At 37.9% G+C, this 27,957-nt stretch overlaps 3 protein-coding genes and 1 long non-coding RNA gene across 5 annotated transcripts; 2 read left to right on the top strand and 2 right to left on the bottom strand.

Moving 5' to 3' along the window:
• Positions 1-146: 146 nt before the first annotated feature.
• LOC149663394 (uncharacterized) lies at positions 147-1,932 on the bottom strand. The gene is made up of 3 exons (XM_089842157.1): positions 592-1,932; positions 375-518; positions 147-281 (listed from the first exon to the last, which is right to left on the bottom strand). The coding sequence occupies exons 1-3, from the start codon at positions 709-711 to the stop codon at positions 183-185; spliced, it is 363 nt and encodes a 120-aa protein (XP_089698283.1). The 5' UTR covers positions 712-1,932; the 3' UTR covers positions 147-182.
• A 2,857-nt stretch (positions 1,933-4,789) lies between these two features.
• LOC149663393 (uncharacterized) lies at positions 4,790-6,094 on the top strand. The gene has a single exon (XM_089842188.1). The coding sequence runs from the start codon at positions 4,790-4,792 to the stop codon at positions 6,092-6,094; it is 1,305 nt and encodes a 434-aa protein (XP_089698314.1).
• A 1,151-nt stretch (positions 6,095-7,245) lies between these two features.
• LOC149663392 (uncharacterized) lies at positions 7,246-8,582 on the bottom strand. Of its 2 annotated transcripts, XM_089842156.1 has the most exons (3): positions 7,725-8,582; positions 7,465-7,655; positions 7,246-7,401 (listed from the first exon to the last, which is right to left on the bottom strand). In XM_089842156.1, exons 1-3 carry the CDS (start codon positions 7,966-7,968, stop codon positions 7,348-7,350), a joined length of 489 nt encoding a protein of 162 aa, XP_089698282.1. In that variant the 5' UTR covers positions 7,969-8,582; the 3' UTR covers positions 7,246-7,347. The 2 variants fall into 2 exon arrangements, with proteins under 2 accessions (XP_089698282.1, XP_089698281.1); XM_089842155.1 differs by having other exon boundaries at positions 7,246-7,655.
• A 6,519-nt stretch (positions 8,583-15,101) lies between these two features.
• On the top strand, positions 15,102-15,555 carry LOC149663391 (uncharacterized). Its single transcript, XR_016368542.1, has 3 exons — positions 15,102-15,183; positions 15,259-15,343; positions 15,401-15,555. It is a non-coding gene; the product is annotated as an uncharacterized LOC149663391 (long non-coding RNA).
• The last annotated feature ends 12,402 nt before the right edge of the window (positions 15,556-27,957 follow it).

Raw genomic sequence — 27,957 nt, 5'->3', positions numbered from 1 at the left:
AGATTTTTAAAAATAAAATGTTGTAAAAAAAAATAGAGACTTTCCATTACTTGTTTAATATTTAATTTATTTCAATATTCAATTTATTTTATATATATATTTTTTTTTTAAATTTTTATTTCCATGATATTATATGTGTATATATATATTTTTTTTTTTTTTTTTAAATTAAATTTTTTTTGTTACACTCCGCTGCCGCTACCCCGGCTCTCGAAATAGTCTTTAAAAATGAAAGCCCGGGCCCGTTCATGTGGTAGGATGAACGTCTCTAACTTCATCACCTAGTGAAGAAATAAAGGAAACATGGAATAATGATGTAATTAAGCGAGAGAGAGAGAGAGAGAGAGAGAGAGAGAGAGAGAGAGAAAACATACCTTTACAATACTATTTTCACCCCCAATTCTTCTAACGAGCCGGTCCAGGTTCGGATGGTAAGAGACGGAGACATCTATGGACGATATCTCCGGTCGTAAGTCGAACTTGATTACAAAACCCACATGTATCGATCGCACCAAGATCTTAAATGAATAAACACGTTGTTGTGATATTTAATTTTTAATATAAAAATGAATCAATTTGTTAAATTCTTACCTCCAAATCCCTGAACGTGAATTCAGGTAGCTCATCTCGTCCAGGTATTGGGCCTAATGTGGCCGTGTACCGTAGGATAGCTCTAACTTCTTCACCGACGGCGATTGGGGTGACAGTCATTTTCTATCTTAATGTTACAATCTCTAGAAATACTATTCGAGAATGATGGTTCTAGAAGGAAGGACCGATACTTTTATACTCGCTGGAACGAATAAATTAGTATAGTATAATACATATACAATCTGAAAGAATTCAAACTCACCTAACTAGTTTCATACGTGGTCAAATAGGATATTTAAAAATACCATAAACTCGTGTTTTCTACGATAAATCACGTAGGACTTATTTCCGTAAAATATCCGATATACATTAAAAACCGAGGAAATGACTATCCACTATTAATCCACCCGCAAAGCTTAATCCGATACCTATAATCCTTATTGATGTAATTTAACGTTTTTATCACTAGCTAATCCCACCTTGAAATAGTTTCGTATGTGGGTCAAATAGGATATTTAGTTTCTATGGTAGATCATGTAGGACTTATCTTCATAAAATATCCAATATACATTAAAAACCAAAGAAATAACTATCCATTATTAATTCACCCACAACGATTAATCCGAAAACACGTCCTCGCATGTAGTTTCGACGTTTATTAAAATGAAAAAAGTTCGTTTCGACAATATATCCGTAATATATTATATTGAACGTGAAAATAGAATAAACTATTTCTTATACAATGTCATAAGATTTAAGCATCTTATTTCCGTCATGAATTCGAAATTGGGTCCGATTTTAAAAAAAAAAAAAAAAAAGTTTGAGAGTCCAGGAAATCGGAACTAAAATCACATAAGAGGAAAGGTTGAGGTTAGAAGCTTTCATTCTTCTTCAATTAGTCAACGCGTGAACAACGCTGAAAATGGCTCAAGAATCACTATTTTGGTAATTGGATGTTTTTCATTTTACCGAATATTCTGTTATATTTATATAGCTTTATATAGTGTTAATGATTTGCTTCCAATTACAGCCCGGATCTTATACAATGTTGTAAGATTTAAGCAGCTTATTTCCACCACGAATTCGAAGTTGGGTCCGATTTTTTTTTTTAAAAAAAAAAGGTTTGAGAGTCCAGTAAATCGAAACTAAAATCACATAAGAGGAAAGGTTGCAGTTAAAAGCTTTCAGTCTTCTACAATTATCCAACGCGCGAACAACGCTAAAAATGGCTCAAGACTCTCTAATTTGGTAATTGGATGTTTTTTCATTTTACCGAATAATCTGTTATATTTATATAGCTTTTTATAGTGTTAATGATTTGACGTCCAATTACAGCCCCGATTTTTACAACACGGACGTAGCCGATCCCGTGTTTCATGACAATAAAAGTGGCTTTGACATATTGTTTAAAGCGCCATTAGGATCAACATATAGAAAGAAAGATGGAACTTTGGTCAAATACGCTACTATTTCCAGACAAAACAACAATGGGAATATGTTCTTAAACATACGCTCTTTCCGTTATTCGTCTGAAATCGGAAGATGGTTACCAACACATGATGGCGTAGTTTTGACCGACACACACATCGTGAAACTTAATGAAGCGAAAGAAAATATCAGACTTTCTAAATCATTTAGAGGTCATAACAATTTACTTTTGACACCCGCTCAATTAATGTACCCACTTTCGGACCATAATAACGATGGAGCGTGGTTAACTGTTTTAAACGCAGGTGTTGAACATAATGTCGCTATAACACGTCAGAAAAAAAAATCATGTAGTATAACCGGGATAATGATGACCCCTGACGAATGGAATTATTTAAAATATTTAATTCCAACTATACATTTCATATTTTTCCCACCTAAATTGACAGGGGACTTTGAAGCCCAACAAACGTTGGCGTATCTCCTCATAAGGGAAATAAATAAAATAGCAGAGAATTCGTGTGTTGGTTGTCAAAACTCATACGAAAACCAACTGGGCCATCAGTGTGTGACCCTAGATTGGAGTGATAGGGTTTCTTCGTTCTATGATCAGGCCGTCCAAAATTTACAGATGAGCGAAGTATTAAATTATATTAACTTTTACCAAAGAGTTTTAAGACGTGCCCCCGGAAACGCTCAAGAAACTATCGACATTATTAATAGTTTGTTAAAGTTAGAAGACTTTAAAACCGACCTCATGAATCAAAAAAATAAACAAGTTAAAATTTCTTCTCGCTTCTTCACTAGTTATGAAACTGAAATTAAGTATTAATTACCATTTTAAATTTTTAATTGTGTTTTGTAAGTTTGTTGGTTTTATAACAACGTAATTATATTTTTGATATTGCATTTGCAATTCGGGAAAAATATCGGTTTTTATTCAGGTTTTTTAATCATGATTCCCCTTGTGGAAAAATTTTGGTGTGTCTGTTTTATATCAATAAACATATTGAAATCTATATATGACGACTCTTTTTATTTATCCTGATCATAAGATGATACGACTCACATCATAATGGACGCGTTTTATATTCATTGTATATCAACCGCGTCTTTGGATGTTTTCAATGACAATTCTAGTAGTAAGTTTAAGATTTTATTACCAAAAGAAATACATTTACACGGGAACTACGAGTGTGGGTTGAAAGAGTTGATAATGCCTTTGCAATATGAAAATGTCCCGGATGACTGTACCCATTTTCACTTAGTTTCATCTGAAAAAGTTATTGAAAATTCCTCAACACACGTCATGGACTGGGAAAAATTTGGGAAAGGTAAACGGTCCGCGGGGGGGTATGAATTATACAGACTTTTAGAGGAATGGCTTCACAATCTCGGCTACAGTAATTCCGACGGACGATTCAATTTTAGACTTTTTGAAAGTAAAAGATTTACTACAGATTCGAATTCTAAAGAGATTAAAACTATAATGAAAATGTACGCTGAAATTGAAGTTTCAAATGGGGTTTTGGTTAAATTTAGTCCTGAATTGGCTAAATTATTACGGTTTAAAAGTAAAGAGGATAATGAGGGTTGGGTCGTATTTCGGGGGATAGTTAGGTCTGATGAATTACCGCATGTTGAGGACATGGAACCGGGGGTAATTATAGACTCCGAAACGTCATTAATTTGCGAAACGCAGAAAATTTCCCACATAGACGAATCTCTCGAACTCAATATCACACCCGGCTACTATGTTAGTATAGAAGAGATTTATAACTCCATGATCCAGGTAATTCCCCGTGAATTTAGAAATAAAGTAACAATATCTAAATCGTATGATGGGAAAACACGGATAGCTACTAGCGAACCCGTCTCTATAAAATTCCCCGAATCACACCCTAATTTGGCGTACATTTTAGGTTTCAGTTCAGATCAGATTAACGTGAAACTCGAAGGTCTAATTCGATCAAACCGGGTACACGATGTACGATCCGGTATTCAAAATTTCCTAATTTACTCATCTCTAGTCGAAGAAAGCCTGTACGCTTCAACAATGGCTCCAATTTTACGGACCGTCCCCATCCCGCGAAATCTCGAAAGAGAGGAGGTTTTAGTGAAAAGTTATGATTTCCCCGATTATTATCCCTTAAAATGTAATTCTTTCGAAGCTATAGAAATCAATATTAGAACTAGTTACGGTGACTTTCTAAAATTCTTAAAGGGCAAAACCATTCTCAAACTCCACATAAGAAAAAAACCTTCCTCTTGAATATAAAAAGGCTTGTCTTCCCATAAACCTATTTAATTCATGAATGACTCATAGTGTGTTCGGTACATAAAAATCGTAATGGATTCTAGCGACAATCCTTATATAATATACTTTTCACGATACCATAATAGTAACAACCAGACTGGGGGAGATTTGCCATATTTTAGTTCCGTACCGTATTATCAACACGGTGGTTCGTTCGGTTCGGTTTTTCGATCACTATTTTCATTTTTAAAACCCATATACAAACCTATTGGTCGAGTTTTAAAAAATGAGGCGCTACGTGCTACTTCGAATGTGTTAGGGGATTTGGCTGAGGGCGCTAATTTCAAAGAAGCCTCTGTTAAACGATTGAAAGAATCAGGGATGAATGTTATAAATAATCTTCAATCCGGGAAGGGCGTATATAAAAGAAAAAAAAAACGTCGTAGCACCACATCTAATCCTAAGAGAAAAAGAACCAGACGTCTTCCAGACTACTTGGATTAAAAAACAAAAATGGCCAATAATACCACGTTACTCATGAGCTCGCTCGATTTTTTTTCCGAACCGGCTACAAATAATTGTTTGGACGCGAGTGAATGCGTTTTAATAAAACCATTGAGTAATTCATTTACCGCCGGAGTTCCGTTAGAATTCTTCGTTCATGGTTCAGCCGATCATTATCTAAAATTAGATGATACTTTATTATCAGTAAGCTTTAAGGTAGTTAAAGCCGACGGCGATAACCTTCCTAACGATGCTAAAGTGGTTACTGTTAACAATTGTCTATCCGCTTTATTTTCTAATTTAGATGTAGCCTTGAATGAGGTCAGTTTGAGTAGTGGTCTACCGACGTATAGTTATAAAGGGTATATAACAGATCATCTCAATTTCAATAGAGAAACCAAACGAACTCAAATGTCGACTAGATTATATACACATGAAAATGAAGGTTTAGATATTGACAACCTTTTTAACTCTACCACCTCAAACGGTTTAAAAAGGAGAATGCAAACTATATCTCAGTCGAAAATTGTAACTGTCTTCGGTCCAATTTACCATGAACTGTTCAATATGAATAAAGCCCTATTAAATGGGGTTTCGCTTCGATTAAAATTTAATCGAAACCCCGATGAGTTTGTTTTAATGACACCCTCAACCAATAACGATCAATATAAAATCGAAATTGTAGATAGTAGTCTATATGTTAAAAAATGGAAATTAAACCCCGATTTGGTTCTCGGACACATGTTAACGTTAGAACATAGACCGGCTGTCTATAACCTAAACCGCAGTGAGGTCAAATTTTTCACTCTACCTCAGGGGACTATCGAAACGTACAGACACATGGTGTATAATGGTACCCTACCCAACAGATTAATTGTCGCAATGTGTAAGTCCACTAATTTTAATGGTAATATACACACCTCGCCTTACACATTCGAACATTTCGGTCTCACTCACTTAGAGTGTATAATAGATACTCGTCGGTATCCTTCCCCCGCATTTACCCCGAACTTCGCTGAGAAAAGATATCATAGAGAATATCTCAGCTTATTCACGGGATCTAATAATTATAATATTAATTCCGGATCGAATATAACATATGACGAATACGTTAGTGGAAATTCATTTTTCGTCATCCCTCTAACCGCCGATGAACTAGGGGGTTTGGAACATTTAGAGCCGATTAAGACAGGATCTTTACAGTTACTTTTAAAATTTAAAGCGGCTTTAACTGACAATATAACAGTCATTTTATTTTCCGAATTCGAATCAACATTGAAAATATCCAGGGACAGAGGTATTACGTATAATTAGACAACCCCTCATAACTGAGGAAAGAAAATGGATACCCTGCAGCTAGAATCTATTCTTTCCAAAATTTGCGGTAGAAAATTTTACGGGGTTTTCCCTTCCAATTTCATCGCTAAAAAAAGGAAAGGTGATTACTATATAGTTTTTAACAATCAAACGAGTGATCAGCCTGGACAACATTGGATTAGCTTGGGTGTCAAAGCTAATAAAAAAGGGGGAAAAGCGATTTTTTTTGATAGTTTTGGGTTAGGACCCGAATCGTACAATTTGAAAATACATCATCTAGCGCGTCAGTTTCAAATACAAAATAAACAAATTCAAGACTTTAGATCTTCAACATGCGGACTATACTCAATTGATTTCATTCATAAAATGCACAAAGGGTGGAGTCTGAAACGGATTATTAAATCCTATACAACATATCCTGTTTTAAACGATATTCTAGTTTGTTATTACGTTTATAAAATACTAAAAAGTTTTAAATGTTTTAAAAAAAATACCGTAAAGCGTCGTTGATTACTAGATTTTGTTATAAGAACCATCTACTCTATCGCTTCGAATTCATTCGGGAAAAATGCATTACATCGTTACATACACACGTTTTGAGGGGAGAAATGAATTCCAGTACATGGTAATCTATTGTCTTCAAATGCCATGTATGTTTACCATTTACTTCGAACATGAAACGAGTGAGAAAGGAAAAATTGCTCGAATAACGAAACAAAGACCTCCATTTGATGAGAAGATGATTCGGACGAGGGATTTTGAGTACAGAGACCAGGAAGAAATAATTGGAAAAATTATTCGCCCCGCAAGTACCATCATTCTCGAAAATATCAGAGATGGAGAAATTTTCAGTCGTTTGGGTCATGGACTTAATGCAACCATAGCTGAAACCCTCAAAATGCCCAGCCCGTCGCAACTTCTGGAGGAAAAGGCGAAATTGCACGTGGATAATTACTTACTTTGGGTGATGCGACAAATGAATGATATTAAAACCCCGGACAGCTTTTACCACGAACATTTATCTTTAGTTTTAAAGTAAAAACAAATTTGTAATTCATATTCCAAAATAAACAAATTTGATTGAAATATTTTTGTCTTTATTTAACACATTACAAGTTTTGCAGATAATTAATATTAAGTGGTACATAAAGTTTTTTTTTTACCACTAACACCACCACCTCCCGATCTTTACATCATAAAAAAAAACGGGGGACGCTTTTTTATTCGATTCTCGTATGAATTTAAATTCGTTATTTTCCAGTTGAGCCGAAACCGTTCATCCCTCTGGCGGTCATTTCAAGAGACTTGAGGGAAGAAAATAAGGTTATACTCCAATATAAAGTTGTTTTGAAAACGCGTAGTTTTACCTCACATACTAACAAAACAGGGGACACAATAACTTCACAAATGAGTTGAGCAATACGATCTCCCTTCTCAACGATAAACATCTCGTTTGAATGATTAAATAAGATAACCCCAACGTTACCAGTATAATCTCGATCTATAACTCCACCTCCGATGGAAATTGAGTTTTTCAACGCTAAACCCGAACGTCCGGCTGAAAAATTTAATTAACTTTAAAAATACACCCCTTTTTAGGATGATGGTTCGGGAATTAAAACCATACCAATGCGGACGTAGCAATTTGAAGGAGCACGTATTTGAAGATCTGTTTCTATCAACATAGTTGATTGAGCAGGAATTTCATAATTTCGAGGAGAATACAAATCAAGTCCGGCTGAATTTGCAGACCCTCTAGTTGGAATAATCGCTTCTTGAGAGAGCTTAACAACTTCCAACGTATTCATTTCAACGTTTGTAGTGTAAATACAAATTTTCCCATTTTCTCGAGTAAGATGGTATTTATACATAATCGCGAGATAAATTTTCTTATGTCTTGTATTCCCAGAGGGGTTTTTTCTTTTTAAATCACATCCCCTCTTCCTCTAATACTTTAAAAAATTATCTACATTTTAGTTTTTATAGACCAGGAAATCGAACTGTCCAGACACAACATATTCGACTAATTTTTTACCACTAACACCACCTCCTGATCTTTACGTCGTAAAAAAAAAATTCTTTTTAAATCACATCCCCTCTTCCTCTAATACTTTAAAAAATAATCCGCATTTTAGTTTTTATAGGTCAGGAAATCGAACTGTCCAGACACAACATATTCACACCACCCCCTGATCTTTACGTCGTAAAAAAAAAATTCTTTTTAAATCACATCCCGTCCCTCCTTCAATACTTAAATAACCCACATTTTGGTTTTTATAGGTCAGGAAATCAAACGTGCCCATTTTACCACTAACACCCCCCCCCGATCTTTACGTCATAAAAAAAAAACGGGAACCCTATATAAAATACATAGTATGGGTTCCATATGGGTTCCCTATGGGTTCCATATGGGTTCCCTATGGGAAATAACATGGTGGTACTCTGGAAAACTCCATAGGTTTAACATGGTGGTTCCTGAGTTAGAACCCCCCTTTTCTCACTACTCATATCCCAGATATTTGCAGCGCCCAAGAAACGTTTCAAATCCTAGATATTTGCAACCCCCAAGAAACGTTTCAAATCGCAGATATTTGCAGCAACCAAGGGCAGGCACGTTTCATATCCCAGGTATTTGCAGCCCCCAAGAAACGTTTCAAATCCCAAATATTTGCAGCCCCCAAGAAACGTTTCAAATCCCAGATATTTGCAGCCCCCAAGAAACGTTTCATATCCCAGATATTTGCAGCCCCTAGGGGCAGGCACGTTTCAAATCCCAGATATTTGCAGCCCCCAAGAAACGCTTCAAATTCCAGATATTTGCAGCCCCCAAGAAACGTATCAAATCCCAGATATTTGCAGCCCCCAAGAAACGTATCAAATCCCAGATATTTGCAGCCCCCAAGAAACGTATCAAATCCCAGATATTTGCAGCCCCCAAGAAACGTTTCAAATCCCAGATACTTGCAGCCCCCAAGAAACGTATCAAATCCCAGATATTTGCAGCCCCCGAGAAACGTTTCAAATCCCAGATATTTGCAGCGCCAAAGGGCAGGTTTCAAATCCCAGATATTTGCAGCAACCAAGAAACGCTTCAAATCCCAGATATTTGCAGCCCCCAAGAAACGTTTCAAGTCCCAGGTATTTGCAGCCCCCGAGAAACGCTTCAAATCTCAGATATTTGCAGCCCCCGAGAAACGTTTCAAATCCCAGATATTTGCAGCCCCCGAGAAACGTTTCAAATCCCAGATATTTGCAGCCCCCGAGAAACGTTTCAAATCCCAGATATTTGCAGCCCCCAAGAAACGCTTCAAATCCCAGATATTTGCAGCCCCCAAGAAACGTTTCAAATCCCAGATATTTGCAGCCCCCGAGAAACGTTTCAAATCGCAGATATTTGCAGCCCCCAACAGCACGTTTCAAAACCCAGATATTTACTTTTTTCAAAACCGATTTCGAGTCAAAGATATTTCTATTATTTCCAATTCGAGATATATCTAAACTAGATTAAATTCCTATTTATTTGCAATATCAAAATCTATTCAAATCCTTATATCTCAAACATGTCTACTCATAATAAACATTGCCATGAAACAAAGATTTCAAACCGCTATTTATATTTTTCAAACAAATTGGAATGGAGAAGTTACGTCTGGCGTGGCTTACAAGGCCAAGCCTACCGTACCACGATATTGAAATATTTAAAATATATTGAGCATTAATAGTACAAGTTCTTACGAAAATACTTTGCTTATTTCACTGCCTCCTATTCGTTCTACAGTAGTTAGTTTGTTTACACATAATGTTGAATTGTTTAAACTTCCATTGACATCAGCGAGAAACAAAGGTTTCTCTGTTCTTACTAAGAAAGCCGTATTTACGTTCCGAGAGCGCATTAAGGCTTCTCAGAGAAGTCCGCACTTCTCTCGGAACTTCATACTTTTAATTTAATTGAATTTAATCAACTTGAAGTCACTTTCTCTACAACATAATCTAATTTCAACCCGTGTTAAGCGGCCCGGTGACAATGGAGTACCACCGTGCCGCGCGGTCTTCATAGAAATGGAAACGAAGAAATTATTGCTGAGTAACGTAGAGAGACTAGAGAGAGAGAGAGGCGAGAGGGGAAAATCGAGGAATGGCGATTCGTCAGCGTCCTTGCCAAAGCAGGGGTTTTTTAGAAGGGATAAGACACATTACCTAGAAAAGTATTACACTTCTCGTCTCCCGTGCAAGGTAGGAAATAAGACAGTTTTACAAGTCCAAAACCAGTTTATTTATTCCAAAACTTGGGGTCAGTGGTCCCAGAGACCACTTTATTAATTATGGTTTTTGGAAAAAATAGACGGTGGGACCAGTTTATTAATTCTGGGTTCCTTATTGGAATTTTTCTAGCTCAACACATTTTCTCCCAATTCTACTCATAGGTAGTTAGTACTCCTTGGCTACAACTTCCCTACAAAAGTTTTGCAGTCTATTGACTATTGATCTTGTCTAGCGTGTATACTCTAGAATGAGTCTCTTGCAGTCGACAGTCTTGACCATAGTCAGTACTAGTTGTCAGTAGTCGTATTAGGCAGTATTATTAGAGATGTGAGTCGGTAATTTACCGTCCGTAAATTACCGGTAATATACCAAATACCGCGTAAATTACCGTTTATATCTTACCGTAATTTTACAATGGTAATTTACCGGTAAATTACCATTGTAAATTACCAAACATTTTCACTACGCATTAAATGTTCATTTTACTCTTAAATGATCAATTATTTCTGTGTTTACTTCCAAAATGACTCACCAGGCGCTATTCGCTAGCCAGTACCAGTCAGGGCCGGAAATAAGCACTGGACATTGTCCAATAAAATTTTAAAATGTCCCATAATTTTTTTAAAAACTAAGGGGGTCACTGGACATTTTGACCCATAAATTTTCCGAAGTTTTGATACCTTGACTATGGAGAAGCGACACCATTTTTGCACACTCCAGTGGACAATGTCCTATAAATTTTCCAGTCAAACAGGGGGTCACTGGACACATGTCCTATAACAAATTTTTCTTATTTCCGGCCCTGGTACCAGTGTGGGAAATAAGGCGGTGGCACAGGGCAAATGACCAGTTTAAAAATTGCCTGGACCAGTTTAAAAATTAAATCGGAGGGGGTCAGTGGTCCACGGGACCACTAAGAAAACTCAAGGGTAACCAGAGTTCAGACATTAAAACTCAAACATTTTCATTATCCTCTTCTTTAGTTTAGCAGACGACGTGCCCTGGACAGTGGTCATGGACCAGTTTATTTATTCCAGGTCAGGGGGGTCGCTGGCCTAATGTCCAGTTTAAAAAAATCCTTATTTCCCACCCTGTTACAATGTAAAGGTTCTATTATCCCCTCTGACCAGGGTAGGAAATAAGACAGGTTTGCAGGTCAAAAACCAGTTTATTAATAGCTTGGACCACTTTTTTTATTCAAAACGTGAGGGTCACTGGTCCCAATGACTAGTTTATTAATTCCTACTTTTATTAAAAATTGATATGGGGACCTCTTTAATTATTTTCATTTTAACATAAATTTCGACTCCATGAGTTTAGTTGTGTATACAACCAATGCCTACGAGATAGATATTTATCTCGTAGGCATTGATACAACCCTAAGCCGAGAGAGATTTTTTAGAAGAGAGAACGATCACAAGTCCTGGGACCAGTTGAAAAATAAATAGGGGAAGGGTCACTGGTCCCGGGACCAGTTTCATGTTTAAGACATCAGGGGTCACTGGTCCGGAGGACTAGTTCAGAAATAAACCTTATTTCCAAGCCTGCCTCTGACACTATTTTACCCCGAAAAGCCGTAGCCGAAGCTCGAAGTCATTTAGAATATTTTAGCAGACGACGTATAGGATGAATTCTCCTATTTCTTAGATTTTGGTGTAATTCGGGAATATGTTAGTAGTTTTGGTGTAATATAGTGTTCCCCGGTTTGCCGTGAAAGGCTAGCGAAGCTGGGTAAACGTAATCCTTGACTTGTAAATGATACTCCTAAAGTTTAACCGTAGTTTTTGTGGTTTTAAATAGCGCTGTTATAATTTTGTTACAATTTTAAAAATGGAGCTAAGTTTTATTATTGTTATTCGTACAATTAGGCAGCAATAAAGGTCTTTCAAAGTGAGATATAAATTATACAAAAACGTCTTTGTTTGGACCAAGACCGAAAAAACCAACGATATGAGTGAGGTTTATCAATTGACTGAAGTTCAGATATTGAAATTTTTCTTTAAGTATTTCTAGTAGTTTAATCCTTAATCACTATTTAATTCAATCAACTGATTTTACTCTTAATCGATCTATTCCCTCTAAATTTATTCAAAAAATTGCATATCTCCGCTTTTTCAAGAAATATTCCATTTTCCGAAAACATTTTATCATGAAATTAATTATTTTGAAGGGATTTCGTGTCGTTGCACATTAACTTGTAAGCACCTTGACGGACATTGGTTTAAATGTTAGTGGCTTGAGAAATTTTCAAGTTTGCACCAAGAAATGTTTTTTCAATGGTTACAATTTGCTGAGAAGAGTAATTTATTTTGCTCGGACTAATAAAATAATGTCGTTTATCAAAGGAAAATTAACAACTTTTGTCTCATGTGGTACCTTTTAGTAGGTAGCTCTCCTTTCATGGACGGGAAAAATATTTTATAAGCATAAAAATAACCAAAGGTTAGTGTAAAGATTCCATAAAAAGAAAAATTTCTCAGTACTGTACAATGTCATTTTATATTCTTTTCAGCGGAATTAATACGTAAATGACTTCACTTACTTTGCAGTCATCCGTGCTTGCAGTGTATGGGTGCTCTTATTAGAAATTCAGTAGAATATTACAAATATTAATTATTGATCCCTCTAAATGTACTCCCTTCAAAATAATTAATTTCATGATAAAATGTTTTCGGAAAATGGAATTGTTCTTGAAAAAGCGGAGATATGCAATTTTTTGAATAAATTTAGAGGGAATAGATCGATTAAGAGTAAAATCAGTTGATTGAATTAAATAGTGATTAAGGATTAAACTACTAGAAATACTTAAAGAAAAAGTTCAATATCTGAACTTCAGTCAATTGATAAACCTCACTCATATCGTTGGTTTTTTCGGTCTTGGTCCAAACAAAGACGTTTTTGTATAATATCTGTCACTTCAGTCTTAAGGCAGTAGTCAACTCTTAACAGGCTGAAAATGTCATTTCCCGTCCCTATTATCTAAGGAACCAAAAATGCTATTAGTTAGCGGTTTTGAATAAAATATAAATCGAAATCATCTTTGGTTTGTCATACATTATTGATAATGATGGCACGAGATATTAGTGAGTATTAAATAAAATTAATAGCCTTTTCAAAATCGTAAAGTTAATTTCGTAGAACTGTTTACTTCTTAAATAAGTGCATTGATTATGGCTAAAAGTGCGCCTCTTTTTAGGGTAGAAAGAAGCTAAAATACCATTTTTTTTAGAAACTTTGTGGCAATAAACAAGATAATTAGCAATAATCAGGGGTAAAAACAAATCCAATTTAGTAAAATTTTGGAGCAGGGGAAATATATTCAGTTGATAAAACTTGATAATTCCAAAAACAGGTGAACATTTAGCCGCTCATAACAACCTAGCCTAACATAAGCTTAACCCTGTATCTAAACCTAACATGATCTATTACATCATAAATCAAATGGGTCTTAGGTTGCCTATTTATACCCTTGATGATCTATACATATTCTTGATTATTATAATAATTTGCCCTAATATGTTAAACTTACAGTTTTGGAGACTTGGGAGACCACAAAAATCCGAAATTGCGTTCTAACATATGAATGCTCACTGAGAATAGCCAAAATAAAATTAATATAAAAATTAAAAAATAATGAAACCCTGTATACCTCATATGGAAGTGTTGAATTAACTGCGCTTACTTAATCACCACTGTCTTAACTGCCAAGCGAAAACACTTTTTGTCATCTTTCCAGTAGTATTTTAAGTGTAAAACCTAGGGTTGGGAACTTAGGATATGTTTCTAGCATGAAACGAAGCAGACTAAATCAAATTCCAAAACAGAGCTGGAAATCAGCTTTTTTTATAATCATAAAGGACGAAAGACGCTATAAAGAGTATATTACACAGACTTACCAAAATTCAACTTAAGCCTTGGCCAAAACGAACGTCGAAAAATTACTTCAAACGATATTAAAACCTCTATTAACTGTAATTATTTACCTGAATTACTTTTTTAGACGAAAATTGGACCTGATAAAAACAATTTTGGTTTTTAAGGGCGTTATAGTTCATTAGAAAATCCAAATAAAGGTGTTAAAGCTCGGATGAGATATCAAAAAAATAATTAGCGTTGCCTTACAGTCGTCTGCTATCATAGCCCACTCGATCACGCGCGTCACGACGCAAGCTGCTCGCGCTCGAGCAGCGCAGCGTCCGAAAGCGCGGATCGAGTGGGCTATGCTGCTATGAAATAAACTTTCTTACTGTCGTCTGCTATGAAATAGGGAATTCGAGGCATAATTAATTAGTTAAATTACAAAAATTAGACTTCAATTATTTAAAAACTAAGCAGGTAAGTTTCTCATTTAGTAAATGCTTGTTAATTTGAAAGTATTCCGAAAACTAACTTCGCTGTAGTTTTTCCGTATCGCCTATGACAATTTCCCCAAAAAACCGGGTTAAATGTAATGCTTTTTCTATGGGACGCTAACCCTAAAAAGGTGATTTTTTCGTTTAGCATTACAAACGGGTATCAAGTCATATCTACAAGGGCCTACCGGCCCTGTAGAATAGCCCATCCACTTACTCATCTTTATTCTTTTGCAATGGGAAAGGAAAAGAACCAAGGCTTAATGATTAGAAGCTTTGTTAATTAAATTATAATTAATAACGCGTCATTCAGGAATCGAGGAACCTTAGAGTAATTCTTCTTTATTAAAATGTCTATCATTAGGATTTTAATTAAGTTCTCTACACTAATTTGGTTAATAAACTACCATTAGGAGTATAGAGTGGCATTCCATGTTAGCTACCCATAGAGCTTAATACAGTCAAAGGCAAGTAGGTGCCATTACTCGATTTGACCTTTAATTATTTCTACATTAAAGTGATTATGATTGTAAGTGTTCTTTGAAGCCCAACTAAGAGAGGATGAAACGCAAGAAAAGTCCATTGCTGCATCGTAAAAGCGGGGGTGGATCGGGGGGGCCAGGAAGCGATGGTAGTAGAACGCCTAAACAGAGCACACCTCCGACCTCAAGTTCTTCTTTACTTGTAGTACCCAACAGTTCCGTGGTCTCGTCTTCGGGTACGCCCGCGCAAAGTCACGCCAACGCTGCTCTTCCCGCTGAAGAATATTTTAGTAGCGAGGAATTGACCGATTGGGTAAGAACGCCCCCCCCCCAATTCAATTCACTCTTAATTTGGCATTAGTGACATTGCGAACCCTCCTTTGTACTTATTATTACCGAATTATTTAACTGGACCGGAAAATAGAGACATTTTTGACCAATAGAAGGCGTTGTAAGATTTGTGGGTGCGGTCGAAATATAAGCAGACGACGTTTCTCAATGAAATATAATTACATTGATCCGTTTTTGATATTAGAGCTGGTTTTCATACAAAATTAACCCCCGTTCGTTGACAGAGACGCAATTTGGGCCTAGAAACGATATTTTGGCCCGATTCAGACGTAATTGGTCAATATTTTATTCTTCTGAAGTTTCCCGTGCTCGTTACCTACAGGTTTTTGTACTGGCACTCTGGGATGTAATAGTATTTTTTAAACTAGCCCTTGGGACCAGTGACCCCCCCCTCCAGTGTTCAAAATAATAAACTGGTCCCTGCTTTGGTTCTGGTTCTGTAGATTTGCAATTGATAAAGTTGTCCCAAGGACCAGTAACCCCCACCTCTAGAATATAAAAAGTAGTCCGGCTCACGAAATTTTCACTTTCTAAAGAAATCTAAACTCGGGCTCAAATTTGATTATTTAAATAACGGGTCTCAGCTCAGGCTCGGGCTCATCGTTATAATAAGTTTGAGCTCAGCTCGGACTCAAATTTAATAGTTTAAATAACGGGACTCGGCTCGGGCTCATCGTTAGAATAAGTTTGAGCTCAGCTCGGACTCAAATTTAATAGTTTAAATAACGAGACTCGGCTCGGGCTCATCGTTATAATAAGTTTGAGCTCAGCTCGGATTCAAATTTAATAGTTTAAATAACGGGACTCGGCTCGGGCTCATCGTTATAATAAGTTTGAGCTCAGCTCGGACTCAAATTTAATAGTTTAAATAACGGGACTCGGCTCGGGCTCATCGTTATAATAAGTTTGAGCTCAGCTCGGACTCAAATTTAATAGTTTAAATAACGGGACTCGGCGCGGGCTCATCGTTATAATAAGTTTGAGCTCAGCTCGGACTCAAATTTAATAGTTTAAATAACGGGACTCGGCTCGGGCTCATAGTTATAATAATTAGTTTGAGCTCAGCTCGGACTCAAATTTATTAGTTTAAATAACGGGACTCGGCTCGGGCTCATCGTTATAGTAAGTTTGAGCTCAGCTCGGACTCAAATTTAATAGTTTAAATAACGGGACTCGGCTCGGGCTCATCGTTATAATAAGTTTGAGCTCAGCTCGGACTCAAATTTAATAGTTTAAATAACGGGACTCGGCTCGGGCTCATCGTTATAATAAGTTTGAGCTCAGCTCGGACTCAAATTTAATAGTTTAAATAACGGGACTCGGCTCGGGCTCATCGTTATAATAAGTTTGAGCTCAGCTCGGACTCAAATTTAATAGTTTAAATAACGGGACTCGGCTCGGGCTCATCGTTATAGTAAGTTTGAGCTCAGCTCGGACTCAAATTTAATAGTTTAAATAACGGGACTCGGCTCGGGCTCATCGTTATAATAAGTTTGAGCTCAGCTCGGACTCAAATTTAATAGTTTAAATAACGGGACTCGGCTCGGGCTCATCGTTATAATAAGTTTGAGCTCAGCTCGGACTCAAATTTAATAGTTTAAATAACGGGACTCGGCTCGGGCTCATCGTTATAATAAGTTTGAGCTCAGCTCGGACTCAAATTTAATAGTTTAAATAACGGGACTCGGCTCGGGCTCATCGTTATAGTAAGTTTGAGCTCAGCTCGGACTCAAATTTAATAGTTTAAATAACGGGACTTGGCTCGGGCTCATCGTTATAATAAGTTTGAGCTCAGCTCGGACTCAAATTTAATAGTTTAAATAACGGGACTCGGCTCGGGCTCATCGTTATAATAAGTTTGAGCTCAGCTCGGACTCAAATTTAATAGTTTAAATAACGGGACTCGGCTCGGGCTCATCGTTATAATAAGTTTGAGCTCAGCTCGGACTCAAATTTAATAGTTTAAATAACGGGACTCGGCTCGGGCTCATCGTTATAATAAGTTTGAGCTCAGCTCGGACTCAAATTTAATAGTTTAAATAACGGGACTCGGCTCGGGCTCATCGTTATAGTAAGTTTGAGCTCAGCTCGGACTCAAATTTAATAGTTTAAATAACGGGACTCGGCTCGGGCTCATCGTTATAGTAAGTTTGAGCTCAGCTCGGACTCAAATTTAATAGTTTAAATAACGGGACTCGGCTCGGGCTCATCGTTATAATAAGTTTGAGCTCAGTTCGGACTCAAATTTAATAGTTTAAATAACGGGACTCGGCTCGGGCTCATCGTTATAATAAGTTTGAGCTCAGCTCGGACTCAAATTTAATAGTTTAAATAACGGGACTCGGCTTGGGCTCATCGTTATAATAAGTTTGAGCTCAGCTCGGACTCAAATTTAATAGTTTAAATAACGGGACTCGGCTCGGGCTCATCGTTATAATAAGTTTGAGCTCAGCTCGGACTCAAATTTAATAGTTTAAATAACGGGACTCGGCTCGGGCTCATCGTTATAATAAGTTTGAGCTCAGCTCGGACTCAAATTTAATAGTTTAAATAACGGGACTCGGCTCGGGCTCATCGTTATAGTAAGTTTGAGCTCAGCTCGGACTCAAATTTAATAGTTTAAATAACGGGACTCGGCTCGGGCTCATCGTTATAGTAAGTTTGAGCTCAGCTCGGACTCAAATTTAATAGTTTAAATAACGGGACTCGGCTCGGGCTCATCGTTATAGTAAGTTTGAGCTCAGCTCGGACTCAAATTTAATAGTTTAAATAACGGGACTCGGCTCGGGCTCATCGTTATAATAAGTTTGAGCTCAGTTCGGACTCAAATTTAATAGTTTAAATAACGGGACTCGGCTCGGGCTCATCGTTATAATAAGTTTGAGCTCAGCTCGGACTCAAATTTAATAGTTTAAATAACGGGACTCGGCTCGGGCTCATCGTTATAATAAGTTTGAGCTCAGCTCGGACTCAAATTTGAGCTCAGCTCGGACTCAAATTTAATAGTTTAAATAACGGGACTCGGCTGGGGCTCATCGTTATAATAAGTTTGAGCTCAGCTCGGACTCAAATTTAATAGTTTAAATAACGGGACTCGGCTGGGGCTCATCGTTATAATAAGTTTGAGCTCAGCTCGGACTCAAATTTAATAGTTTAAATAACGGGACTCGGCTCGGGCTCATCGTTATAATAAGTTTGAGCTCAGCTCGGACTCAAATTTAATAGTTTAAATAACGGGACTCGGCTCGGGCTCATCGTTATAATAAGTTTGAGCTCAGCTCGGACTCAAATTTAATAGTTTAAATAACGGGACTCGGCTGGGGCTCATCGTTATAATAAGTTTGAGCTCAGCTCGGACTCAAATTTAATAGTTTAAATAACGGGACTCGGCTCGGGCTCATCGTTATAATAAGTTTGAGCTCAGCTCGGACTCAAATTTAATAGTTTAAATAACGGGACTCGGCTCGGGCTCATCGTTATAATAAGTTTGAGCTCAGCTCGGACTCAAATTTAATAGTTTAAATAACGGGACTCGGCTCGGGCTCATCGTTATAATAAGTTTGAGCTCAGCTCGGACTCAAATTTAATAGTTTAAATAACGGGACTCGGCTCGGGCTCATCGTTATAGTAAGTTTGAGCTCAGCTCGGACTCAAATTTAATAGTTTAAATAACGGGACTCGGCTCGGGCTCATCGTTATAGTAAGTTTGAGCTCAGCTCGGACTCAAATTTAATAGTTTAAATAACGGGACTCGGCTCGGGCTCATCGTTATAATAAGTTTGAGCTCAGTTCGGACTCAAATTTAATAGTTTAAATAACGGGACTCGGCTCGGGCTCATCGTTATAATAAGTTTGAGCTCAGCTCGGACTCAAATTTAATAGTTTAAATAACGGGACTCGGCTTGGGCTCATCGTTATAATAAGTTTGAGCTCAGCTCGGACTCAAATTTAATAGTTTAAATAACGGGACTCGGCTCGGGCTCATCGTTATAATAAGTTTGAGCTCAGCTCGGACTCAAATTTAATAGTTTAAATAACGGGACTCGGCTCGGGCTCATCGTTATAATAAGTTTGAGCTCAGCTCGGACTCAAATTTAATAGTTTAAATAACGGGACTCGGCTCGGGCTCATCGTTATAGTAAGTTTGAGCTCAGCTCGGACTCAAATTTAATAGTTTAAATAACGGGACTCGGCTCGGGCTCATCGTTATAATAAGTTTGAGCTCAGCTCGGACTCAAATTTAATAGTTTAAATAACGGGACTCGGCTCGGGCTCATCGTTATAATAAGTTTGAGCTCATCTCGGACTCAAATTTAATAGTTTAAATAACGGGACTCGGCTCGGGCTCATCGTTATAATAAGTTTGAGCTCAGCTCGGACTCAAATTTAATAGTTTAAATAACGGGACTCGGCTCGGGCTCATCGTTATAATAAGTTTGAGCTCAGCTCGGACTCAAATTTAATAGTTTAAATAACGGGACTCGGCTCGGGCTCATCGTTATAATAAGTTTGAGCTCAGCTCGGACTCAAATTTGAGCTCAGCTCGGACTCAAATTTAATAGTTTAAATAACGGGACTCGGCTCGGGCTCATCGTTATAATAAGTTTGAGCTCAGCTCGGACTCAAATTTAATAGTTTAAATAACGGGACTCGGCTCGGGCTCATCGTTATAATAAGTTTGAGCTCAGCTCGGACTCAAATTTAATAGTTTAAATAACGGGACTCGGCTCGGGCTCATCGTTATAATAAGTTTGAGCTCAGCTCGGACTCAAATTTAATAGTTTAAATAACGGGACTCGGCTCGGGCTCATCGTTATAATAAGTTTGAGCTCAGCTCGGACTCAAATTTAATAGTTTAAATAACGGGACTCGGCTCGGGCTCATCGTTATAGTAAGTTTGAGCTCAGCTCGGACTCAAATTTAATAGTTTAAATAACGGGACTCGGCTCGGGCTCATCGTTATAATAAGTTTGAGCTCAGCTCGGACTCAAATTTAATAGTTTAAATAACGGGACTCGGCTCGGGCTCATCGTTATAATAAGTTTGAGCTCATCTCGGACTCAAATTTAATAGTTTAAATAACGGGACTCGGCTCGGGCTCATCGTTATAATAAGTTTGAGCTCAGCTCGGACTCAAATTTAATAGTTTAAATAACGGGACTCGGCTCGGGCTCATCGTTATAATAAGTTTGAGCTCAGCTCGGACTCAAATTTAATAGTTTAAATAACGGGACTCGGCTCGGGCTCATCGTTATAATAAGTTTGAGCTCAGCTCGGACTCAAATTTGAGCTCAGCTCGGACTCAAATTTAATAGTTTAAATAACGGGACTCGGCTCGGGCTCATCGTTATAATAAGTTTGAGCTCAGCTCGGACTCAAATTTAATAGTTTAAATAACGGGACTCGGCTCGGGCTCATCGTTATAATAAGTTTGAGCTCAGCTCGGACTCAAATTTAATAGTTTAAATAACGGGACTCGGCTCGGGCTCATCGTTATAGTAAGTTTGAGCTCAGCTCGGACTCAAATTTAATAGTTTAAATAACGGGACTCGGCTCGGGCTCATCGTTATAATAAGTTTGAGCTCAGCTCGGACTCAAATTTAATAGTTTAAATAACGGGACTCGGCTCGGGCTCATCGTTATAATAAGTTTGAGCTCAGCTCGGACTCAAATTTAATAGTTTAAATAACGGGACTCGGCTCGGGCTCATCGTTATAATAAGTTTGAGCTCAGCTCGGACTCAAATTTAAAAGTTTAAATAACGGGACTCGGCTCGGGCTCATCGTTATAATAAGTTTGAGCTCAGCTCGGACTCAAATTTAATAGTTTAAATAACGGGACTCGGCTCGGGCTCATCGTTATAATAAGTTTGAGCTCATCTCGGACTCAAATTTAATAGTTTAAATAACGGGACTCGGCTCGGGCTCATCGTTATAATAAGTTTGAGCTCAGCTCGGACTCAAATTTAATAGTTTAAATAACGGGACTCGGCTCGGGCTCATCGTTATAATAAGTTTGAGCTCAGCTCGGACTCAAATTTAATAGTTTAAATAACGGGACTCGGCTCGGGCTCATCGTTATAATAAGTTTGAGCTCAGCTCGGACTCAAATTTAATAGTTTAAATAACGGGACTCGGCTCGGGCTCATCGTTATAATAAGTTTGAGCTCAGCTCGGACTCAAATTTAATAGTTTAAATAACGGGACTCGGCTCGGGCTCATCGTTATAATAAGTTTGAGCTCAGCTCGGACTCAAATTTAATAGTTTAAATAACGGGACTCGGCTCGGGCTCATCGTTATAATAAGTTTGAGCTCAGCTCGGACTCAAATTTAATAGTTTAAATAACGGGACTCGGCTCGGGCTCATCGTTATAGTAAGTTTGAGCTCAGCTCGGACTCAAATTTAATAGTTTAAATAACGGGACTCGGCTCGGGCTCATCGTTATAGTAAGTTTGAGCTCAGCTCGGACTCAAATTTAATAGTTTAAATAACGGGACTCGGCTCGGGCTCATCGTTATAATAAGTTTGAGCTCAGCTCGGACTCAAATTTAATAGTTTAAATAACGGGACTCGGCTCGGGCTCATCGTTATAGTAAGTTTGAGCTCAGCTCGGACTCAAATTTAATAGTTTAAATAACGGGACTCGGCTCGGGCTCATCGTTATAATAAGTTTGAGCTCAGCTCGGACTCAAATTTGAGCTCAGCTCGGACTCAAATTTAATAGTTTAAATAACGGGACTCGGCTCGGGCTCATCGTTATAATAAGTTTGAGCTCAGCTCGGACTCAAATTTAATAGTTTAAATAACGGGACTCGGCTCGGGCTCATCGTTATAATAAGTTTGAGCTCAGCTCGGACTCAAATTTAATAGTTTAAATAACGGGACTCGGCTCGGGCTCATCGTTATAGTAAGTTTGAGCTCAGCTCGGACTCAAATTTAATAGTTTAAATAACGGGACTCGGCTCGGGCTCATCGTTATAATAAGTTTGAGCTCAGCTCGGACTCAAATTTAATAGTTTAAATAACGGGACTCGGCTCGGGCTCATCGTTATAATAAGTTTGAGCTCAGCTCGGACTCAAATTTAATAGTTTAAATAACGGGACTCGGCTCGGGCTCATCGTTATAATAAGTTTGAGCTCAGCTCGGACTCAAATTTAAAAGTTTAAATAACGGGACTCGGCTCGGGCTCATCGTTATAATAAGTTTGAGCTCAGCTCGGACTCAAATTTAATAGTTTAAATAACGGGACTCGGCTCGGGCTCATCGTTATAATAAGTTTGAGCTCATCTCGGACTCAAATTTAATAGTTTAAATAACGGGACTCGGCTCGGGCTCATCGTTATAATAAGTTTGAGCTCAGCTCGGACTCAAATTTAATAGTTTAAATAACGGGACTCGGCTCGGGCTCATCGTTATAATAAGTTTGAGCTCAGCTCGGACTCAAATTTAATAGTTTAAATAACGGGACTCGGCTCGTTCTCATCGTTATAATAAGTTTGAGCTCAGCTCGGACTCAAATTTAATAGTTTAAATAACGGGACTCGGCTCGGGCTCATCGTTATAGTAAGTTTGAGCTCAGCTCGGACTCAAATTTAATAGTTTAAATAACGGGACTCGGCTCGGGCTCATCGTTATAGTAAGTTTGAGCTCAGCTCGGACTCAAATTTAATAGTTTAAATAACGGGACTCGGCTCGGGCTCATCGTTATAATAAGTTTGAGCTCAGCTTGGACTCAAATTTAATAGTTTAAATAACGGGACTCGGCTCGGGCTCATCGTTATAGTAAGTTTGAGCTCAGCTTGGACTCAAATTTAATAGTTTAAATAACGGGACTCGGCTCGGGAATATCGCTTTATAAAATTTGGGCTCAAGCGGGGCTCAATATTTAACTTCGAGCTCACGTCGGTCTCGGCTCGTAAAACTCGTTGAGGATTCACCTCAGTCACATTATTCTTCTCGTATACATAATTTACACGCAAGGAGGATTCTTACCATTTGCACAAGGAGACCGGGCAACTTAGAGTGTAAAATAGCAGACGATTTTACAATAAGTCGTTTGGTCTCCTTGTGTTAATGCAGTAGGAATCCTCCATGCCTGTAAACTATGTATTAGATTACGCAAGTACTACCAAAGAGAATATACCAAGAGGAGCAGAAAGTCTAGCCTTTCACAAGGCTTTTGAAAAGCCCAGTCACGGTTTTGGAGTAACTAGATCCGGTTTTTGTTGATTGGCTAAGCAGCGCGACGCCTGTTATGGGTTAAATTATGTCGGCTGCTTATTTTTGGTGGTGGTAAAGGGTTGACGTACTAAAGGTAATTTTTAAGCAGACGACGCGGTCACGTGAACAACCAGTCCCCATTTACAAAGTTTCTGCTCCTCTTGGTATATTCTCTTTGGTACTACCAACTCCAACCTACTAACAAAGTGGAATTTCCTGCCATCTACGGCCGTATATATGGAAAGCTTAATTGTTGTTTCACTCTGTTTATGGATTTCCGTAAAGGAAGAGCCTTAGCTCATTAATTTGTACAGTACATAGGTACAGATAATACAGGTTTAGTGAGCCCGGTCTCGGGATCAACAGATTATGGATAGATTTCTTTACCGGTTTTCAGTCCTTTCCCCCGCGTGACTCCATTAACTAGATCAAGACGAATAGAAATGTGTAGAAACTTCGAAAAGAAATATGAGGGTTACGTTTTGGGGGTCTTTAAAATAGAAGTTCTTTTCCTACAAGGTTATACTATGTTAGTTGTCGCGCTGTCTATGCTTCTCGATTTATAATTTCAGCTTTTAGCATAATTAATACAATTATATTTAATAATAAAAAAATTAAATAATAAAGTTTTCAAAATTTACTTTAATCATGAGCCATCAATCTAGAAGGACCAGAAACAGAGAGAATTTAGAAGGGGAGTGGAAGGGGTGGTTTGGAATGTAGCTCAACGTCGTCTGCTAAACGTTATCTAGGCAGGTCGATTTCCGGTATGATGCGTTTGTAATAGATAGATTTTAGAACACGTGACCGGAAACTCGCCTACCCCAAAAAGCTCAACGCGACATCTTGTTTGGGCGTCATCACGTTTAATTGAGTCAAAGGGGGGGGCCTTCCACTCCCCTTCTAAATTCTCTCTGCCAGAAAGAAACTGGGAGGTTTTTTTTTTTTCTATGCGCAGTTGCTCGCCAATTTCGCAAGGTACGCTCACCCGCGGTGCAACGTAAACAAACGTGGTGGTTTTGTGAAGGGTTCAAAACGTATGTTTTCCATTTGGATTTCCTTGAATCACTTTCACAATTGGCAAAGGCGCAAATCCTTATTTTAACTATTGTTAATTGCTTTATTAAACTTCACTTTTAAATAGAGGCAAAAAAATTAACATTGGTCCCAAGGCTTAGCGAAATGAGACCAAGCGGCCATTTTACTTGTTTATATCATACCGTGCAACGTGGGAAATTAGGCGGTGGCACGGGGCAAATGACCAGTTTAAATATTGCCTGGACCAGTTTATAAATTAAATCGGAAGGGCGATGGGTCAGTGGTCCACGGGACCAGTAAGAAAATTCAAGGGTAACCAAACCAGAGTCCAGACATTATCTCAACTATTTTATTTATCAACTTCTAAAGTTTAGCAGACGACGCGCCCTGGTCAATGGTTATGGACCAGTTTATTTATTCCAGGCCAGGGGGGTCGCTGGCCCAATTTTCATTTTCAAAAAAATCCCTATTTCCCACCCTGCATTGTACCGTCTCTCTCACCAAGACCTTGTCGTCTGCTAGCTTTTTTTTCTTTATTATTTTGGGACACTTTAGCTAGAAAATTTTAACATGGAATCTGCCGTTAAGATTCTGGTTCATTTTATAGAAGGTTCATGCTTTAATGAATGATCCCTTTATAGATGAATAGCATCTAGCGCCATCACGCGACGAAATATATAAGGCTTATTGAATACCGGATCGCAATATTCGATTTAAACGGTTAACCGCAAACCTCTAATTTGCGTGAACGTAAAAGACCCTCGCTACTTTGTCCACTAGATGCCACCTAAGTAGTAGTCTCAAGGTAACCCAAGAAGGTGTTTTAAACTGCCATCCATGGGTGCAAGCCCCTCTGTAATGGGTAGAGATGGACCGATACCGATACCATATAGGTATCGGTACCGATATTTGGCTTTAACCGATATATCGGTATCGGTTAAAAATGAACCGATATTTCTACCCGATATTTTTTGAAGAAAATAAATACTTAAGACCTAAACTCTGAGACAGCACAGTTTTTCATCTATTTTTGGATAACGTAACTAGTGTCTAAAATGGGTTTTTCGTATGATAAACCAGTTTTATAGTCTCAAGTACCGAAATTGGATCGAGAATCATCTATAGAGATGGGCCGATACCGATACCATATCGGTATCGGTTTGATATCGGTTTAATCGAGGGATCGGGTAAAATATCGGTATCGGTACGTATCGGTTTCCCAAGTATCGGATCATATCGGTATCGGTTTAAACTGGTATCGGCCCATCTCTAGTAATGGGTATAGGCTAGCTTTTAGGCTCCACTCAATCTGGTGATCCACCAAGGTGGAATCATGGACGGACAATGCTAAATAATGGGTTATAAGGAGTCAAACTTGAAAAATACTCGTTAATTCGCTGTCTAGCGGCAGATAGTAGCATTTTTTGGAAGCAGCTGAGCTAACAACGCCTTGTTTTGTCTAGATGGCGCTGGTTTTTTCCAGAATTTGCCTCAGTATTTTTCATAACCCCACCCACCACAGGGTTGGCAAGTTTTTGCAAGGGGTGGAAAAAACCGCGGTTTTAACCTGGTTAAAACCGGGTGGCAAAAGCTAAATTTTCCGCGGTTTTTTCCGCGCGGTTTAAACCAGGTTGAAACCGGTGCCAAAAACTTGTCTCCGCGGTTTTTTCCACTTTTTAAGGTTTTTTCCCGAATTCTATGCAAAGTATTTGACTAATTATTCGTTAAATATTCGCGCACAACTTGAAGCCAAATAAATATAAAAAAAATTAATATCAGCAGAAGGGAATAAGAGAGAAGGGAGACATTGGAGCCTGCTTTGGTAACGAGAGTCCGACCAATTCAAGAAAACCGCGAAAACTTTGCTTAAGTACACAGCTTTTAACCAATTTACTGCAAATATAGTTCTTTAAGTTCTCCGAGTCTGCGTTATCAAGCGGCCTATTTGTCTGCTAGATTTTCATTCTCCAAAGGCTTAGGGCTGTCGATGTTTCGTTCTTGTGTAATTATAACCTCCAGTATGTATTTTATTGAAACTAATTTTTTTTTAATATTAATTCAGAATAATTAGTTTTCATCTATTTATTACTTTCAAATTATCTGATTTTGGTATGTTCTCAATTCCCGTGTATCTAAATTAATTGCACAGCTTGATTTCGTTTATCAACATGAAATTCGGCCATTTTTATCTCCTTCAATGAAAAGTTGTAAACAAAACTACTTTTTATTCGTCAACCGAGACGTTACCTTCTTATGTGACGTCACAGCTAAGACAGAAGTTAGATAGCCAATCAGTGAAGGGTAGTTGATTTGAGGTTGGTAAGACTGTTGTTACGAGTGTAAAGCATTATGGAGATATAAAGTGTGTCCCTTCTCTCTTATTCCCTTCTGATATCAGTTATCATTATGCTTTTAATTTACTAGCATTTGGTACAAGTGCCACTACTCTAAAGAGCGTTAGAAAATTCAGTTCTTTTTCCACACGCGCCTTATTGGCCATGTAACCAACCAAATATAGTGACATGTTATAGCTCAGCCTCGATAGAAAGAATGTTTCTACTCTTGTCTTTCATTAATGGAAAACTTTGAAATAGGTTAAAGAATGAAACCGCTTCTACTTTTGTTTTGTTGACAAATGCTCGTGGAAAGACGCCTGGCAAATTTGAATACTAAACATTTAATACAGCAATAACATCTCAAATTTAAAAATTAAAAATACTATTGTTATTTTTTTAACATTACATCAACAAACACCACGAAAATGCACTTAAAACTCGCTAGTTTACCACTTTGTAACCATGAATTTAGTTTTTGCCGGATTTTTCTACGTGTCCCGGCAAAAACTAGTTTTGCCCGGATTTTTGCCAACCAAGGGGCAAGTCAGCTTAATTAACATTGGTTGCGCTCTATGGCCCGTTTAGTATTGTTCGTCCGTGGTCAAATAAGTCCTTTCGATCCCAAATATTTAAGTAACACAAAGAAAATGGAAAATTGTCTTACGTTTTACATATTAAATCTTTAAAAACGTTTCCATAAATAAATTGGTCAATTTCCATGCTACCTTAGACTCGGAGCACCTGACCCAAGGACAGGCAAAGCCATGTTAAACCCGCGTTAACAAATGGCAATTCGTAGCACGCGCCCCCGTCTAA

The sequence above is a fragment of the Phalangium opilio genome, unplaced genomic scaffold (genome assembly GCF_054372755.1).
Source record: "Phalangium opilio isolate 3A_F unplaced genomic scaffold, DU_Popi_V2 ptg000062l_1, whole genome shotgun sequence".
NCBI lineage: Eukaryota > Metazoa > Arthropoda > Arachnida > Opiliones > Phalangiidae > Phalangium > Phalangium opilio.
Note: the sequence above shows the minus strand (reverse complement) of the source record. Positions and strands in the feature narration are given on the sequence as shown.

What these genes read in the sequence shown, in the direction of transcription:
- LOC149663394 (XM_089842157.1), bottom strand. Translation starts at nt 711, where the DNA reads ATGACTGTCACCCCAATCGCCGTCGGTGAAGAAGTTAGAGCTATCCTA. An exon ending in TCACGTTCAGGGATTTGGAG is followed by an intron (nt 519 to 591) that starts GTAAGAATTTAA and finishes TATTCATTTAAG; the next exon opens with ATCTTGGTGCGATCGATACA. An exon ending in GTGAAAATAGTATTGTAAAG is followed by an intron (nt 282 to 374) that starts GTATGTTTTCTC and finishes TTTCTTCACTAG; the next exon opens with GTGATGAAGTTAGAGACGTT.
- LOC149663393 (XM_089842188.1), top strand. Translation starts at nt 4,790, where the DNA reads ATGGCCAATAATACCACGTTACTCATGAGCTCGCTCGATTTTTTTTCC.
- LOC149663392 (XM_089842155.1), bottom strand. Translation starts at nt 7,968, where the DNA reads ATGTATAAATACCATCTTACTCGAGAAAATGGGAAAATTTGTATTTAC. An exon ending in AAATTGCTACGTCCGCATTG is followed by an intron (nt 7,656 to 7,724) that starts GTATGGTTTTAA and finishes TAAATTTTTCAG; the next exon opens with CCGGACGTTCGGGTTTAGCG.